General features: G+C 35.3%; 1 protein-coding gene across 1 annotated transcript in view; it reads right to left on the bottom strand.

The window, feature by feature from the left end:
• The window catches only part of LOC150090984 (voltage-gated inwardly rectifying potassium channel KCNH6-like), a 490763-nt gene that overhangs the window by 186134 nt on the left and 285787 nt on the right, over positions 1-18842 (bottom strand). The window contains exon 7 of the mRNA XM_090379306.1: positions 6664-7089. Coding sequence (XP_090235432.1) covers positions 6664-7089 — 426 coding nt within the window. The remainder of the gene's footprint in view (positions 1-6663; positions 7090-18842) is intronic.

Below are 18842 nucleotides of genomic sequence, written 5' to 3'. Positions count from 1 at the left end.
CCATGTGAATGCCGTTTAACCATCAAGCCAAAAGATTACTTCTAACTGAACTACTCCACACAGTCTAATGTAGGCTTAAAGCTGTTCTGCATAGCGTACAGGAACTAACTATTTAATCTAACCGTGCAACACCAAAGTTATCAATAAAAATGCGCATCACAGTAGCCAACGTCGTGCACACTCTCAAGGCAAGGTATCCACACTGCTGCTTCCTCTTGTGGTTACCCCGTGCTGGTTGACCACCGGCCGACATGAGCACCTGAGCATGCTCCACCATACGGCAGCGTTTAAAACAAACATGCGGATATCAGTATCAGTTAGAACATGCATTTTCAAATGTTCATAAATTCTTGACAAAGACAAAGATTTGGTTAGTAAAAAGACATACAAACAACACATAACTAGCATTTGATTCAACTAATATATTCTCATTTTACTTATACACTGATAAATGGGCATTTCAAAATACATAACTATTCTACAGTTTTACTATCCTAACATCCAGCCATTTATTTTTCGAACCGTGCATTCTGTAGTATAAGTAAAAAATCTACAAAACTGAATAACGAAATTAAGAAATTTGTTATAAGTAATTTTATAGTCATTTAAACATTTAAAAATGTAGTGATTCATTTACGAATGGAAATTTTTTATACACAGTTTTATTAATTAAAAAAAGTTGCTTTAAGTTTAATTGCTTATAATCATCGAAGTACATTATTTATAACATTCGATTTTTTGGTTTCAGAGGGCCTAGAGTTTTTGTTAGCTATCACACTGCCATTAACTTTCATAAACAGTTCTAAACAAAATGTATATCCCATAGCATAGATTGTTTCTTGTGAATGAATACTATTGTTTATTCTGCATTCAAAGAAAAAAAAATAGGTGTGGGACAGCTCCAAAATAACAGCATTTCACTGTGATCTTGATTGAAAAATACACAATAAGAATGACTTTATTTTTAAATCTGGAATGCAAACATATCAACTGTACAACTACTACGTTTCTGTGAATACTCAACCTCATTTTAATGGTGGTGCATCCCAACTGCATAAATGTAATTAAACTGAAACCGCCATTAGTTTAAGAAGTTTAGTTAAACTAGCAGAATGAGGATCATTATCTCCTGAAACGTAGTGACTGTAATCCAGATGTAGAAATAAGTAGTCGTATTGTTCACAGCTGATCGTAGTGAAAGTATTGCTATTTTTATAGAATTCAACTTATACCAAAAATTATGATATCATTTAACAAGTGGATTCGTGAACACAGCGGTTAGTAGAGAATTCTGAAAAGACTGGTGTTATGACTAACGTTAAGAAGGATGTTGTCAGCAAGAAGAAGCCAGAATTCTTAAGTTTCAGATGTACCAGGAGCGCTCGTTATTGAAACATAAGAAACTGTTATTGTACATAAGAAGTCTTTAAAACTGAGCATGGAAAACAAAACATTAACGAGCAAACCAGATTCTCAAAGATGTGAAATTCTTTTCATTCAAAAATTCGGATACATGAAAAGCCCTTAAAAACAGAAAAATCTTAAGGATTCTGGAAAAAAAAACAAAACAAAAAAAACAAATGATTAACTGATTAGCGCTGAGGTCCTTTTCCACCAGAAGAAGAAATCCAATGTCAATGGGTACACGAACAAGAATAAAATAATGGACCAGAAAATCTACATGAACCATGGAGACAAGTTTGCATCCGCTAATTCTTATCTAACAGTCCTTAAATTTGTGGAGAGAGTTAATTAACAGACAGCACTGTTCCAACATGAAAATGGGGCATTATCACGTTGATGGGAAACGAGATGGAGAAAGAAAAAAAAAAAAAACAGGAATAAAAAATTCCTATAGCTCTATCTGAGACTTGCTAACTCGGCACCAGATAAAAAGTCATTGAAAGTTAGTGCGATTAGCGATGGAAATCGAACTCCGACTTATCAGATTGTGATGAGTTGCAAAGCCACGACATTGCCATGTAGACACCAAAGTATGTAAACAATTAAAACCATCATTTTTGAGCACCCTCTATAAATTTAGAAAAAAAAAAACAACTACAATATGGACAAACTCTTAAAAATTAAGCCTCTAAAACCGATTGAACTATACATATCTCGAGAAGACAAGGAATGCTTTAATCTCTTAAGTTTTTTCTTTATATAAATTTTCTAATTAAGCTGGTTACTGCGTTGAGTTTGAATTCCCATATCACAGAGAAAAAGTAATATGCCTTATGTTTCGAAAAGGACGAAATTGCAATAAATATACAGCTTTCTTGCAGACAAACCTACATTCATGAGTGATGCTTATTCTATTCCGAAATTTCCATAAGAAGTATCATGGAACTTTCTGAAATTCTTTATTATACAAATCAGCTGCTGCTGCTGTCGCTGTTCGCATGTATCACGTCTTGGCTCCACCGATACCTTGCAAACAGCTAAGTATTACAAGTTTCTCTACATGATTCCCAGATGCCATGCATGTTTTCAGAGTAAAGTATTTGCAGTTTAAAATATCCCACTGCACCGATTGCATAAAATCTTTTTGGCTTTGTATATGGCAGCAATCGATAAAGGGAAAAACACCGAACATTTCAGCTTCCAATGACAATATTCTGCGTCCTTTCATTCTAAGAGTAACTGAGTTCATTTTTAAATACCGCGATCCTTCATCGGAGCACCATAAACGTGGCTAGGAAATCTTTAAGGGCAGGAAATTTGCTAATAATATAGCAGTCGATTGCTTCATATGTTTTTACAATTGCAAATATCGTGTGAAAATAATACTTATTTATTTGAAAACACCATTTCATTACGTGGTCAATAGACCGGAACATATTTAATATTTGATGTACTGTATTTCTGTTTTTTCTTTTTTTTTTTTTTTGAAATTACGAAATATTTCAGCTTAAATATAAATAGAATACAGTAATTTTAATTCTACAGTATGCTTTGAAATAAAAGAAGAAACTTTCACAAAAATTTCAAATGCCTTCTCCTTAGGTCGTAGAAATTTAACAATTTTTAGCCACCATTTTATTTTTTAGAGCCTGGGATATCTCACTTTTGTTTGGAAGCATTCCACAATTCTTGATCACAGATTCGTTAACCAACTGTAGTGTTGTGGAGTGTACACAGTAAAACTCTGTTAAGAAATTTTTATAAAAAAAAAACCGTAGAAAAATTTATTTAGAGGGGAAATTTCTTAACTCGGAAAAAAATTGTTTTTTTTTAGTCTACATAATTTTGTAAGATCATGCTGTTTTACTTAAAATTCCGTGCAGATGAAAAATTCCCATTCTATGAATTTAACCAAATTTCAATGAGTAAAAAGTATAAAAATACACACACATAATCTTTCACGGACTAAAATGTTTTGTAATTTGTTGGTCCAAACATCCACAACTACTGGAACTTCTCAATGCCGTATGTATGAAATTCCAAAGTCGGTTGAAACTCAGAAATTTAACAGAAATATTCGACTGCTGTTGTACCGTTATGTACGTCAAGACTGTTATAACAGCAAGGCCACTGAGGTCTCGTTCACATGTGCAATGTACACTATTTTTTCTTTAAAAAACAAAGGAATTCAAAATGTAAGAGTCAATCGTTTTTATGTGTCCAGAAACATTTGAATTACCTTCGGCAAACTATCCTACTTTTGTTAAATATTCTCCTGCTTCATGGTAGGGGTGTGCACACATCCTCAGCAAGGGTACTGCCCATTTTTTGACCACAGAAGGTGCACTGCATCATCTGTGATGCATATTCTATAAAACAGAAAACATTTCAAATGCATTGCAGATTTTTCAATTATTGACATCTATAACACCATTGTAATCATCATTACCACCACCGCCTTCCTGTAATAAAAAAAAAATCACCAAAGCCTTTTTTAAAGCAGTTGGCAATAATATATAAATTGATCATATCCATACACGTTTTCAAAGATGAAGGAAGGAAACGAAAAACACCACACTTTTTATGACTATGTTTGGGTAACCTTTGAAGTAGCTTATATTTCGCACATCTCCGGGAAAGTGGGAGAATTAAGATGGGAAAGAAAGAGAGAGAGGGGAAGATAAAGAAAGATCTTTTTGAGTAATCGAGGTCTGGAGAACCGTGAGAAAATCAGCTAAACAAAACAATGGGAATGCTTAAATGCTTTACATGGAGAAATGCCGAATTTCTTAAATGGGAAGATAGCATACTGAGCAGCAAGGCTAATGCAATGTACAATCATTACATTCGTCTTGAAGACAATATCACAGCACCAGATTTTTATCCTTCTTGCCGTGAAAACTTCTTAGTCGGAACCATCCTTAGTGAGTTTTACAGTAGCAAAGGATTCATGGACATGCGAGAGAATTCAGAATGTAGTTAAGAAACTAATACACTTCTGTGTGCTCCCTTCTGAAATTTCCTAGTAAGTTTCGAGGATTAGGGCTTGTGTAGTAAACACAAACAGATAAGAATGTATTAGCTCTGGACACAGTATTTGAGATAATCATCTGTTTGATGAATAACAACGCTTACAGATGCCCTTATTTTCATTTTATTGCTCTTTCAATAAGGTAACGACATCATAGAAAAGTGTTGCGCTTCAGATTCGTGAGATAGCTTTGCTTTAAGCATGTCTGGTATGCCACAGGTCTGACTACAGTTAATTGAATTCCATCTTGGGTGTCTACAGGAAGATTGAGCATTTCATCTCGACGCGCTGCGGTTCTGCATACATCAACAACTCTTCGACAATCCAGAGATTCCTGTCATTGTCACACCTCCAAAATTAAGAAAGCAAACAATAAAAATGACATTCAGGATTAAACGTGCTTGGACTAACTGCAAAAGGAACTCCTGCCTGTTTCGCTCTATGCGGTCTGTGACCCAATTGAATATTCAGTCGCATCTTAGCCTAAGCCACATCAGAACGAAGTGGAAATTCAACTGGGTTTTTCTTGTTGCTGATACAGGATGTTTGAAAACTGCACTAAATAAATGTAGGAGAACATTTTGCAGCTAAAACTAAGAAAAAAAAGTTTCAACAAACACATGATTTACAAGTGTTTATTTCCGAGATATCATGCATCAAACTGATTGTATGGGAGACATTACAAATATCCTACATTTTCTGAGTTAAATGATATGATTTTAATTTATGGCAAGGTCGTTAATAATTCCATACCTGCTGTTGGCAGATACGCCTAACAATTTCAAATCGTAAAATATTTCCTGCAGTGTAGAGAAAACTTAGAGAAATAGGAACCTTGAAATCATTACGAGTAAATACTAGTAGAAGAAGATATCGACGAACTACAATTATGAGCAAATGTTCAAATATCTCCTACCAAATATTTCATCTGCAAGCGTATGGAGAACATTACATGAAGGTAGTTGAATCCATTTTACAGAATGCCTGTATGAGAATAATTACGGTACGAATAAAGATAGAAATTTTTCTCAGTGGCTCATTATTTAATGGGTGTGATCTGTTCTCAGCCGTGTTCTAGTTACCGATTAATTATTTTTAACCAAAAAAAAATAAGCCTAAACTCTCGAAAAACGCTTATCTTGGCCAAAGAAACCTTCACGAGATTGCCAGTACTCATTGTCAAAGTACCTTTTGCTTTAATGTTTGGTGAGGTGTTATTGATGGAAATCTATTGGTACCTTATTTTTTCCAGTAAGGATTCTAGAAACACCATAACTACATTTTTTGAGGAATAACTTCCAGTTATTCCTCAAAGCATCATCAGTAAGTTCTATGAAGAAACGGCCAAGTTGAGAACCTAAAGCAAAGTGAGTACGTTGGTGATTTTATAAACAATCCGTTTTTTATATTGAAGAATGCCTTGTTACTTAAAAATGTTTAGATTCGTAGAATAAAATTGTGTATGTGTCCGCGTGCGTGCGTACTTGTATATGCAATGCATTTTTAAAATTCCATCAGGGCGGTATATATATCAACAGAAATTACAGTATTTGGTTAAAATACAAAGTTGTGGTGAATAAAATATAAAGAGTTGTGCTGATATTTGAAGCGCTTAATTTTCTTTTCTTTTTTTAAACTCGCTGCATTCTCCGCGAAAAATCAAAACTAAGCTGACGAAAGGAAAAACATGGAGATAAAAAGGAAAACCGGAATAAGCAAAACTTAGATCTACAAAACTTGGGAGTAAAATTAAACCACGATCTGCAGATCGTGGTTTCTCTAAACTACCTATTTATAACACGAAACATGATGTCACTGTTTTTCTAATGCTTTTTTCAGAACTAAAGCTTTCTAGAATAATGGACTAAAACTTTTTCTCCAATAAACGATCATTTGTAAAAGATTTAACTAACCACTAGTTGGTTACGTCATAAATTCTCAGTTTGTACTAACAGCAGTGACATTATTATCATTTTTTAATTCTCTGAGCATAAACTGCAAATGCTTTCTACATCAGTTGCATTTGGTTTGCATCTATGAAAGTTACTGTCCTGATTTCAGACATTGATAAATTTCTTTTTTGAAAATCGCCTTGTTCTGGTATTGTGGCTTTTAGCACACAATTTAGTGTAAAGAAGATACGTAATATTCGAACCTCTAAGCAAAATATATAACAAAGGTAAACATCCATGCGTCAAAGAAGAAAAACAACATAAATCAACACTTACTTCATCTGTTTCCGATCCAAAGAGAAGAAGGTCGAATGGTATTGCCGCTACAATATCGATGATAAACCAGCCTCGAAGATAATGTAGAGCAATTCTTCCAGGGTGACTAACCACCTCATCATTGGAATTAATGTAAGTAGTCCTGAAGTTGATGAGAATGTCGATTATGAACATGACATCCACAATAAGATCGATCACCATAATGGGATCATCCCCGTATTTTTGTTTTCGCCTACTCTCCGGCTTCTCTTCATTGAGCAGGAACGCCGCTACATACGGCGTAAAAATAGCTGTGTAAATTACCAGTAAAAGAATAATCCAATCCCAGACAGCCTTAAATGGTGAGTAATGAAGGATGGTACACTTGTGAATTCTAGGTTTCTGGAGCTTATATTCTGGTAGAACATCCGCTCCTAAGGATAATACCTATAAAATTAAAAGTTGCGTTAACTTAAATGAATAAATAGTAATTAAGAAATATTTTATGTTTATTTCTTGTGAACTTATATCTCTATTTCACAGATTTTGTTTAAAACAATAATGTATTAAATAATCTAAGATTTAATTCAAAAACACGTAATTAAACCTTCGTTCTAGACAGACGGGTTCACTGAATTATAAATGGCTAAAAGCAGAAATTCTTGGGTGAATTCTCATGACACCATTTAGAGATTACCATCAAAGGAGTAGTTTATTACTACCTAACTTTGGGGTATTTTTATAAAAATGCTGTTATGAAAACAGCAGTGTGACATCAGCTAGTACCTACCTCAGAAAAACAATAAGCATATAAAAAAACACAAGAATGGAACCAACGATCTTCTTCCAAATATTCATCTATTAAAATAAATATAAAGCCAATTTAAAAGGAGACTAAAAATCTCCATTATAAAGCGTACTTTGACAGAAAAGCACATCAAATCAAAATGAAAAAAATTCATTCTTGTGACAATGATTTTGAAAGTAGATCAGCAGCTACTTTTTTTACAAAGTTAAGTAAACTACTTAACGGTGTATTCTAATGAATCTTGAGTTTTATGTCTACAAAGGAATCCAAAAATCCAGACGTGAAGCTATACATTCTGCTCCCATCACGCTAGATTTACGCCCCCCCCCCAATGATCTTTAATAATTATACTAAACCAGCCGTTTGGTTCCCTAACTCTACCAGCCCTACCCCCATGATGATGGATCTGACAGTATAGTAGTTTCGCCACCACGCAATATTTTCTTCAGAGGAAATATTGCTAGAATGGAATGTTGCGCATATACACTGAACTAACTAATGGCACAAGCAAGCAGTATATCGTGTTTAAATTACCATTTCAGTTTCGATAATTATAATACCATCTTAAGATCAGCTTCAACCTGGACACCATTTGAAGTGCAACCAGAATTTTATTCAAAACAGTCTTTTCTCTAAACTTTTAGTAATCTTGGAAGCTCCAGATGTTGTTCTATGGTTTTTATAGCGTTTTATACTGGGCCAATTTATAGGATTTACACATTGTTATTACGGTTTTTTTTTTATGAAAACTTCAAACAGGAGAGGTATTAGAAATAGTAGCATTTAGTATCGTGCATGGTGTGAAGGTTTAGGAGATGAAAGAAGATACTTGTTGACATAAAATGTGAATGTCTGATGATTATAATTTTCAGGAAATACGTATGAATGAAGGTTGTTTCAGAAAACGGCAGTTGAATGAATAAATGAGGAAGATGAAAAGTTGGTTCTATGAGTTTGAAGTTGGACAGTAAAAGGATGCTGACTGGTTGCGGTACGTGTTCTGACCGCTTTGAAAGGGAGAGTAGGAATTATAGAAGCCAATTCAGAAGAAATTCAGAAGAACAGTGTCCATGGAAGTATCTATAGAAAGGGCATGCAGCAGAAACAAAATGTCTGTGAGACAGAGAGTGGAGAGACTCTGTTAGAGATGAGTCATTAACCTAACCTAAGTGCCCTTTTGGGGACAGTTAGGTTGATTAATGTTTAGGGTTTTGGGGGCACCGTCCCAGATGTGGGAACAATATACAAGGGTAGGACGGATTTGCGACTTGTACAGAGTAAACAGCTGTTTGAAAGAAAAGTAATGCAGTGAGGAAAAGAGAAAATAGTTTTTTAGATGCAGAGGAAGCAATATTTTTAATGTGCTTATACCAAGAAAGATATACCAACCTGTTCAGAAATCAGAGTGTCATAGAAAATATGCATAGCAACAGAAGAATTATTTTTTGTAAGATATAAGACAGGACTGAGTTTTAGAAGGATTGAAATCAACTAAGTTATCTTTGCCCCACTTGAGAATTACCTGTAGGTCAGCATTTAAGGAATTGTTAGTGGATATTAGAGAAGTTGAAGCTGTTTTTGAAGGGCAAGGTTTCTCTAACTGGAAGGCAGAATGCAATGTGCTATCATAAGTAAAACTATGGATAGGATTTCCAATAAATGGAAGAAGATCATTAATATACAAGAGGAAAAGAGTGAGAAAGAAGTGAGCCTTGGGGAACACCAACATTAGTGGAGAAGTTAGAAGACAGAGAGCCATCTACCATCACCCGTAGTGAGTGGTCAGAGAGAAAACTGGATACCCAATTACAAAAAAACAGTTGTGAAATCATACGACGACAGCTTATTTAGAAGACATTTATGCTAGACACGATCAAAAGCCTTTTAAATGTCAAGAGCAACTTAAGATCAGCTTCAACCTGCTTGAATTTCTCCAAACTTTTCCATTGAATTTGTCTATAGAGGGCTAACGTAAGCCAGGATATCACCTGTGGATCGACACTGACGGAATCCATACTGGCAATCGTTGATCAGATGGAATGTTTGTAGATAGTTTAAGGTTGTCGGTTAATTAATTTCTCCATTACTTTAGAAAGAGTAGGAGTGCCATTGGAGGATAATTGGATGGGAGGAATTTGTCACGCTTTTTAGGAACTGGCTGGATATGAGCAAATTTCCAAAAAAGAGGAGATTCCAAATTACTATGACTCTGACAGGGAATATCAGAACGGACATATGTACAAGTGCCACCTTTGAAGCGAAAGGAATCACACAGAGAATAATTAGGACAACTGAGATGACAAGTGGTTGAATCAACCGATAACTGGGATTCAGAAAAAGTACACGAAGTCTCTCATGGTTGCTGGTTTACAGCACATGGAAATAAACGTGCAGCGATGTGAAGTGTAACCGCGCTAACCTTATATAGATATATATATAGCATATTATACTTCATTAATTTAATAGGTAAAGCATGTCTATACATAAACGCAAATGGAAAATATAGCTACTAATATCCAAATAAGATTTTTCAATAATGGCCTTTTTAAGACTTTTCACTGAGAGAAATGTCTTAAAAATGCTTTACCAGAATTTTCCTACCATTCTGATGGTGATATGTGCGGAATATTTATATTCCGATTTTGCAATACCTCAGATTTTGCAGCAAAGCTAAAATATTCCATTCGTGAAGCTCCGAGAGCTATCAATATTTATCGTAATTTATAAATAGAACAAACTCCTGCCTGAAGTATGCCATATTTCACATAATATGCAGTGCGATGTTAAAGGTTTGACTCTCAAATCAAGACAATTACAAGGTTAACTGATTCATACACAGGAGAAACCGTTTGCTGCCCATTACAATTATTTATAAACCTTCCAATGAATGAAATGACCGTAAAAGAAGAAAAGAAAGTAGTTTACTGTTATCACCCACTGTCACGCTTTACAGAAAAGCACTCGCGTGCATCTCAGCTGGAATCTGCATCATTTGCGTCTCGTTTTATTCCTGTCACGAATTCTGCGACGAGATTGTATTTATCGAAGACGATGTTGGGAGAAGTCGATCGTACTGTCCTAGTTTTTTGTCATCCATCCGGTCCAGTTTGGTATCGATCATAAACAGGAATGCATAACATTCATTGATAGAACGCATGAAAGGTAGCATCGCGTATCTTCAGTGGAACATTCCCATCGGCTTGTTACCAGGGAGGGGAGATCTAGTCAAGTTGGATGTCGACAATTCTGCTGACAGTTGCGCCAGTGAAATATACGTTTTCTTTCTATTCTCTCTTCAACTACAGAAAAATAACTGATAAATAAATTATGCTGATAAAGTCTTTTACTTATACATTAAAGTAATTTCTGTCAATTATTAGAATTAATGAAATGGCTTCGCGTTTTCATCCAATAGATAGTTTCTGAAGCCGTGAAATAGAAAATAACCATCCTATCCAACCAGTAGAAGTTTTATTTGGAGAAACAGTTGACTGAAATAATATCTGAGGGGCCCTTCAACACACAAGCCTTGAAGGATATATTGCATATATCTTACGTACGTTAACATGTCTTAAAATAGGTTGTCTGTCATTATTATGTACATATGCATATTGGTTCATGGATTCAGGCGACACCACAACACACTTTTCCAATGATCTTCGGGCTGAGGCACATTGCTCTGTACTCAAAGTAAACGAACTTCCAAGTTATAAAAAATAACTGAAATAACTAGTTACTATTCACAGAGGTCCTCCTTGTCCTGAAGTCTGAGAACATTTTCCTCCATCTTGTCTTGAGTGACTCCAGAGATCCTCTATCTTGCCTTGAATAACGAGTGATTCTCGTACTGTGACAAATATGCCAGTAAAACCCATTTAAACCTCCTGCATTTTTAAATTATTTAAAAAAAAAAGGTATGCTTTGTTACTTATCAGCTCAAATCTTCAGTGAAAGGCTAACCCACTATGGAATGAGAAAACGTTCTACCAAAACACAATTAGATGCTTTTAAATCTATAATAAATATTATTTATTTTAATTATTAGAATTAGGAGATAAAGTTTCAGGATGTTACCTTGGACATACCAGCTACATTCGACTCAGTCACCATTAGTTCCCTTCTTTCTCTAATTGAACAATTCTTTATAATCAAAGTTCTCCTGATATCATTCATTAAACATATTTTATTAAATAGAGTACTTCATTACAAATTTTAGGATCGATTATTAACTAGTCAGTACAAGACAGGAATTTCCCCAAGATGGATTTTTGTCAGATTGTGTTTTAGTAGAATATATGGACCTAGAGACAGGATGATGTTCCTCTCACTAGGCCCATGCACAGGACTTCTAATTAAACACAATAAACCAACTTCTTACAACCATCGAGATCTATTCCAATGCCAGTTCTTGTCCAAAGACAGCCTGTAATCGAAGTTCCAGTATTTAAGTTCCTAGGAACATTTTTTAGATCCGAAACTTACCTTCATAACTCGCAATCAGTTATGGCAAAAGTTCACTACAGAGTTTCTGGTTTGTGAAGTTAGATCTAGTAAAAAATTCAAACAATGAAGATTGTAAAATACATGAATATAACTTTTAACAGTGTGCTGCGAATCTCTGGGCAGCATTTGGTGCCGCTAATCAAAAACGTATTTGCTATAGAAATGAGCCAGGAAACATTCCCAATTTCCCGCTACTCTTGCCAGATCATGGCTTCACTAATAATTTATGGTGAATAATTAAATTGACAGAAGCATTAGACCAGTTGACAACAGGGATTTTGTTCATGTCAAAGTTCCACTAAGTTGTCTCCAGAATTCGCTTAAATCAACTTCAAGCTGTTTTATTGTTGTAGGGTTTTAGGCATATCAACAACATAGATCATATTGCGTCGCTATTTATTAGGTCTGTACAAGTGTATGTTCACAGAACGATTTGCTTGTTGTGCGGGCATAAAACCAGGGAATATCTCGCTGGGAACCAGACTTCTTCCGCCTGAGATTTAAAAAAAACAGTCTAGATTGAAGCGGATTTTAGAAATTTCCTCCAGTCATACATACATGGGAATCAAACCCAGACCGCTCCAAACGAGTAACAAGTGGTGAAACTACTATACTGTCACTGAAAGCTTAACTTAAAGCCAGGAGAGAGGGCTGAAATTTGATCATTGCTCGTCAAACTTTGGAATAAGGATAACCAATAATCTTGATCTCGATGGACGTTGAGCACTGTTCACAGAATACAGACAGATTTATTTAAGAAAAAAATGTATTCGTGTAAAACTGCAAATTGTGCTCCCTAGAAACTTATTAACCACAGAAACTATTAATTTCAACATTCTTTCGTTACCTTTCATTATTTGTAAATGTCCCACTTCTCTCTGGGGATTTCGGCGATCCGTTATACCCAATTTGAGAATATTAAAGACTATTATTATTTATATTTGTACCTTTAGCAATCGGGAAAACATGTCGCAGTCAGAATACAGTCGTAAAGATGATAAGAGTTGACGTCGCTGGAAACAATCCTTTACATTGATTTACATCAATCCTTTACATCTTTAAAACTTCTTAATTCAAATATATTAAGACATTACTAGACCCATTCATATCTTGTCAACATTTTGCTACAGAACTGGCCGTGAACCTTGGATAAAGTACGTGGTCACATGTGGTGTGATCGAATCAATGCTATAACAAGTTAGTTAACGTAACTAGTGCGTTATATTTCAGAGGAAATACAAATTAAATTGTTTTTCCTTTTCTGTGATTAACAGAAGTGAAGAGTAAATTTATTTATCTCTTATTAATTAATAATATTATAACTTTATAGAACACTTTAGAGAACTATAGTTTAACATTCCCCAAACTCTATCGTTCAGTTTAATTACAACTATACTATATTTATTGCTCTTCTCCCATATACTTTTTTTTTTAACTTACTTTTCTCTATACATACGAGTAAATATCTCTTCACAAGGATACCACGTTCACGAGTCTTACATATGCAATAGTATGAAACAGCAACTAGATGTATCGATATTTATCTCTTTTTAGATTTTTTCTCGACCGACAAAGCAATTTCACTTGAGAATGTCATGATCTTGACTAAAATACCTCTTGTCACGTCAGTGATCAATAACAACCTCTTATTCCCGATCCAAATAGCACAAACGATGTATTTGTTCGTTGACTATCGCTACAGGTGGTCGTCTTGGCTCTTTTCGCCTTGCGCTGTTGCCATAGCAACCCTATGCTCTATAAATAGTATTGTATCAATTTTACTTTGCTGGAAGCAACAATTTTTATTTCTCTGACATTTTGTATCATGTTGCTGCAAATATGCTGTTCGCCTTTCCTAATACACAGAATTAAGATGACAGATTAGATTTTATTTTACACGAAATTTCCACCTATGTTGAATTTGGACCAGTCTAATCCATAAACTGAAGTATTTGAGACAAGTTAAATTCAAGTTCCTAAGTGTTAACAACAAACAGGAACAAATGGTTCCTGTTTCCATCGAGGGTGATTATTGATAACTAAAAAAGAAACTGAACTTGATTACATTAAATATACATGTACTAATAATAACAATAATTAATTACATGTAATAATACTAACAGTGGCTCAAAACGAACTATAAAGTAGGTAAAAATGGATGGGGACGTTCTTTTAATTTATAAGTATCCAAAGATTCAAATTCAATGATTCTCAACGGTACGTTATTGAAGAAAGAATTTTCATTCTATTCTGCATTAAAAAAAGTCATCATTTTTTTTTTTAAATAAAGGCAATTAATACTTTCCGGTTCTCAAAAAAGGACGTCCGCTCACATGGGTAATTTTTCTCAATTTTATACTGTAGTTGAAAAGTTATTCCGTTCGAAGGTGAAGTAGTTCAAGGAATATAACGACACCAGAATAACAATAAGATACATATACGTCTCATTTATGTCATAGTATATCTTTTTTTTTCATAATAATGGAATCATACTAAATACTAAACACTATGCTAGTACCAAATTAATATCTAAAACACAAATTCGGGTAATAACCTACGTTACATTGGCATGAATGTGTGTTTCTAAAAAAGGAAGTTGGAATTAGCAATTATTAGAATATCATAACGATGTAAAAGCTTTCGTAATACGTATAGAAAGTAATTTCATAAAATTTCACATAAATTAAGTTATCCCTCAAAATGTTTACAAATATTTAATCCAATTTCTTAGTGCAGTTTCAGGGAGTTCTGTTAATACTAACTGATAAAGGTCGAGAAAATTCTAAAGGATAAATCAGTACATCTTTATGCGAGATACGAGTATTATCTCGCTCTCTCTTGTAATGGGAATCAATCATTTCAAAACAAAGTATTTGCATCCCAAATCTACCACCTCCCCATCCCTATTCCCTCCTTCCTACTAATTCTAGTTTTCTCCCTCACATATACAGTGAGACGTGACTTACATATTAACTAGCAAAGTCCTGTTCCATAATTTGAAATTTCACTGTCGCCACCAAGACGAACGATTAAAATACCTTCCAGGTATTACAGAGTGCAGGCGCCCTCACATAAGAATTCTTTCTTAACTCAGATTATTTGCTAACATAATTATAATTCTTTGTCTGGCTATCGGTCATATCTATCCACTCCTCTTCTCTGAATCACTGTCAAACAAAATTAAAAAGAGTATCTTTAAACTACTTTATTCTTCAGAGGGAAAAAAAAATAACATTTGCATGAATGTGCACTGACACTACCTTTTGATGCCAGTCCTTGATACGGCGATGGACGACGAGAAACATGGCAGAACACCTCCTTTCCTGCACTGTCGCGACACTATCGAGCCGCTTTCGCTGGAAGACCAGGAAGCGGTGCTCGTTCTCACTACAGGTTTCGGTTGGAGAAGAGGAACGCATCCGACAAGTCAGTCAGCACTAGTTTAGGTACTAGTTATGTTTTTATTGCACTGAAAACAAGAAGGTGATGATTAGCTTCATCTTCCTCATTCAGTCAGGCATCCAGGTGAAGGAATGGGCATCCATTATATCCGAACTACCTTAAAGTAAATATCACAACACCGACTGGATAAAAAAGGTCGCAAAGCAGAATAAAAACGCACTCATTAAGAATCACATAAAAGCGACCGAGCAATCATGAAATTTCAGCAGGTTTCAAAGTGATGCGGAGGGATTTCTCAGTGCCATAGCAACCTTCTACCCCCATCCGCAAGGTTTATCGTCTTTTCCTACATCCGATAGTACTTCATTTCGCCTTCATTGATCCCTGCGCGCGCACATAAACGAAGCAGCGCAAGACACTGTTTGAGAGAGAAAGAAAGAGAGAGAGGGGATTTGTATTTCAGTCTCGCTAAGGTTTGCGGCTAAAGGAGATGATTAGTGTAATATTTTGGATTTTTGTTTCGTTGAGCATGTGTTCGAATCATAAATCAATTTCGAGTTCCTCTGCCAGACATTTTTGAGCTAGGCAAACACTCACGCGATATTAACCAGTTTCTGTTTAAATTAATATATATCGCAAATAAAAAGTTGACAGAAGAAGACAAGAAATTAACCAGCCTTATCTTTTGGACTGTGCTTTCAATTTATCTTCGAAAAGATGGATACTGTGGAAAATAAAGATAAATTAATTGAATTTAAAAAATGCATTTTTTTCCATTTCACTGCAAATGAAGAAACAAATAATTACAGAACTGCATTACTTTAAGCTCTATATATCAGCATTTTGTGGCATATGCTGCAGTTAAAACCGAATAACTTCTGTGCCAAAGTAAAATTACGGCTCATCAAATTAAAGTAGTTCTGCATTAAAAAAAAAAACACTCACTGAAACAGTGGAATTGAAACAAATATTTATATTTTAACATTTACTTGCACCATCCTTCAAATTCCAAGAGGAATAAGAAATATTTTCATAAACTTAAGAAGAATTCAAAACTTCACCACATATTCACAGGTTCACAACCAAGATATAAATACTCAATCATACGTTTTACAATCACTAAATAAATGGTAGGACCAATCCCAAGGGACGCCATCCTGATTGTTGATTTGTACTGATCCATTATTAATATTATTATTATTAAATAAAAGGAAAAATCCTGCTAAGAATAATCATCCTAACCAAAAGATACTACAGGTATTAAACATCTTCAGTTTTCTAACAAGTCTATTAAAATATTTTTTAATTTTTCGCTTTATTATTGAACAAACATACTCTATGGTCCTTAATTCTGCAATGTAGCTAACCCTTATATAATATCAGATCCCTCCTATGAAGATATTACTCATATCTCACCTCAAAAATAAAATTTCAAAAGGTCAACAATATCTCAGTTAATGAAACGAAGCTACATCACTTATTTGCATTACTATCGAATTTAAATATCATTAATTACAAGAATATTGCAAAAGGAAGTATACTCATCTCCTCTAATCGTCTTTAGAATAGCATCAGTACATAAGTAGTTATATTTTAATGTTGCAAAGTAGTAATTATAGAAATTATAGGACTATTCCTGGTAGTTCTTCATAGTGGGATAGAGTTACAAGTGGGATCCCTCAAGGTTCGGTCCTAGAGCCGATCTTATTTCTGATCTTCTTGAATGATATAGAAGACGGAATAAAGGGAAAGATGTTGAAATCTGTAGATGAACAAGTCCGAAGGATGGTTAACAATGAAAACTAAGGTTGCGCTTCTCGAGAATGATGTAGACAGGCTTTGTGCATGGGCCGACAAATTGTAGTTATATTTTAACGTTGCCATATACTGTATAGGAGAAAGAAATGGGAGCTTTGATATAGTCAGACATGAAGGTCAGCAGGGAATGTAAGCAGGCGAACAGGAAGGCGCAAAGTATTTTATCAATGGTTTACCGAACCTTTACATGTTAGGAAAAGGCGGCTGAAATTCCATTATACAAGTCAATGGTGAGACTGCATTTGCAATGATGTGCTCAGGTTTAGAGGTCGCATTTGAGAAAAGACATTGAACTTTTTGAGAGTTCAAAGACGGGTAACTCTCTAGTGCGAGCAGCAAAGTGTGGGTTACCAGTGCTTGGAAAGAAGATACCTCAGAGGGAATCTGACAGAAGCATATAAGGCAGTGAGTGGGAGTAGTACAGTGAATATAATTACCGTTTCCCCCACACCGAGTGGAAAAGGCCTGGGTGCGAATCTTCCCACTCAATGCGAAAATTCCGCTGTCATTCAAATTGAATGATGGTCATGACCCTCGTTAGATATACTAGTCAGTATCCCAACCTGTCACGAGGAAGACCGGGGTTCGATTCCAGACAGGGGGAAGTTCCCCCCACCACCCAGTTCAATGGCAAGTCATTCTCCAACTCATACTCATTCAAGTATCTCAACAATGTGATACTTGATGACATAAGTCCTTCATCCTACATCTAAAACTGATTTAGGAAGAGGCTAAAAATTAGATAGCTATGCTTTCCCAGTTCACTAAGGACGGTGTTTGAAAGTCCGGACTCTGCTTCTGATGTATTCTGTAATCTGTAGTTACATATTGTGTAGGGATCTGGTTTCGAAGCACGGACAAAGTGATGATACGCGAGGAGCTCTATCAAATTCAGAGATGAGATTGATCCTGATTCAGATAACAAGAGGTTGTCGAACTACCTCAACGGATGTGCTACAGATCATTACAGAAGAATTATCCATGAACCTCCATTCTGTGGGTCTATCGCACTTTGTAAGGATTACATATGCGCGGTGGCACAGTGGTATCATCTCCGTCCTCCCCCACCGGGTGGAAAAGGCCTAGGTTTGAATCCTGCCGATGCCGCGAGGAACTTTAATGTGCTTTCTTCACTCCGTGGCTGAGTCCCCCCCCCCAAGAACCTGAGGGTTTTTTCGTTCAGCAAAACTTGCAAATCGACCAGAGAACACACGCAATTTACAAACAATACATATACGGATATAGGTAAGAAATTACGGGTGGCCATAATATAATAATTTAAATTTATTTTTATTTAATTTTTTTGTAAGGATTACTAAGGAAACTGAGTTCCTCGGTATCCCGTGTATACGTTGACGCGAAGCGAGAGAAAAATAATACGGGAGGATTTTATCTCCATCTGGCAATCCCGGAGGGCATTTCCCAAAGGCAAAACTTCATTTGTTCTGTAACCATTCATTTGAACGAAATGAATGGTTACAGAACAAAGGTAACGAAATCTTCATTTGTTTTGTAACCATTGTCAACAGTCAGCATCTCACTTGGTTCAAGCCTAATCTTTAGAAGAACTCTTTATTGCATACAGAAGGCACACGCCGTACACAATACCCTTCATGGCTAGAAGCCAGGGCAACTGTCCGTTAACAGGACATGGGTCTATCAGGAAGAA

The sequence above is a fragment of the Mastigoproctus giganteus genome, chromosome 1 (genome assembly GCF_048544385.1).
Source record: "Mastigoproctus giganteus isolate SK-2022 chromosome 1, ASM4854438v1, whole genome shotgun sequence".
NCBI classification, from domain to species: domain Eukaryota; kingdom Metazoa; phylum Arthropoda; class Arachnida; order Uropygi; family Thelyphonidae; genus Mastigoproctus; species Mastigoproctus giganteus.
Note: the sequence above shows the minus strand (reverse complement) of the source record. Positions and strands in the feature narration are given on the sequence as shown.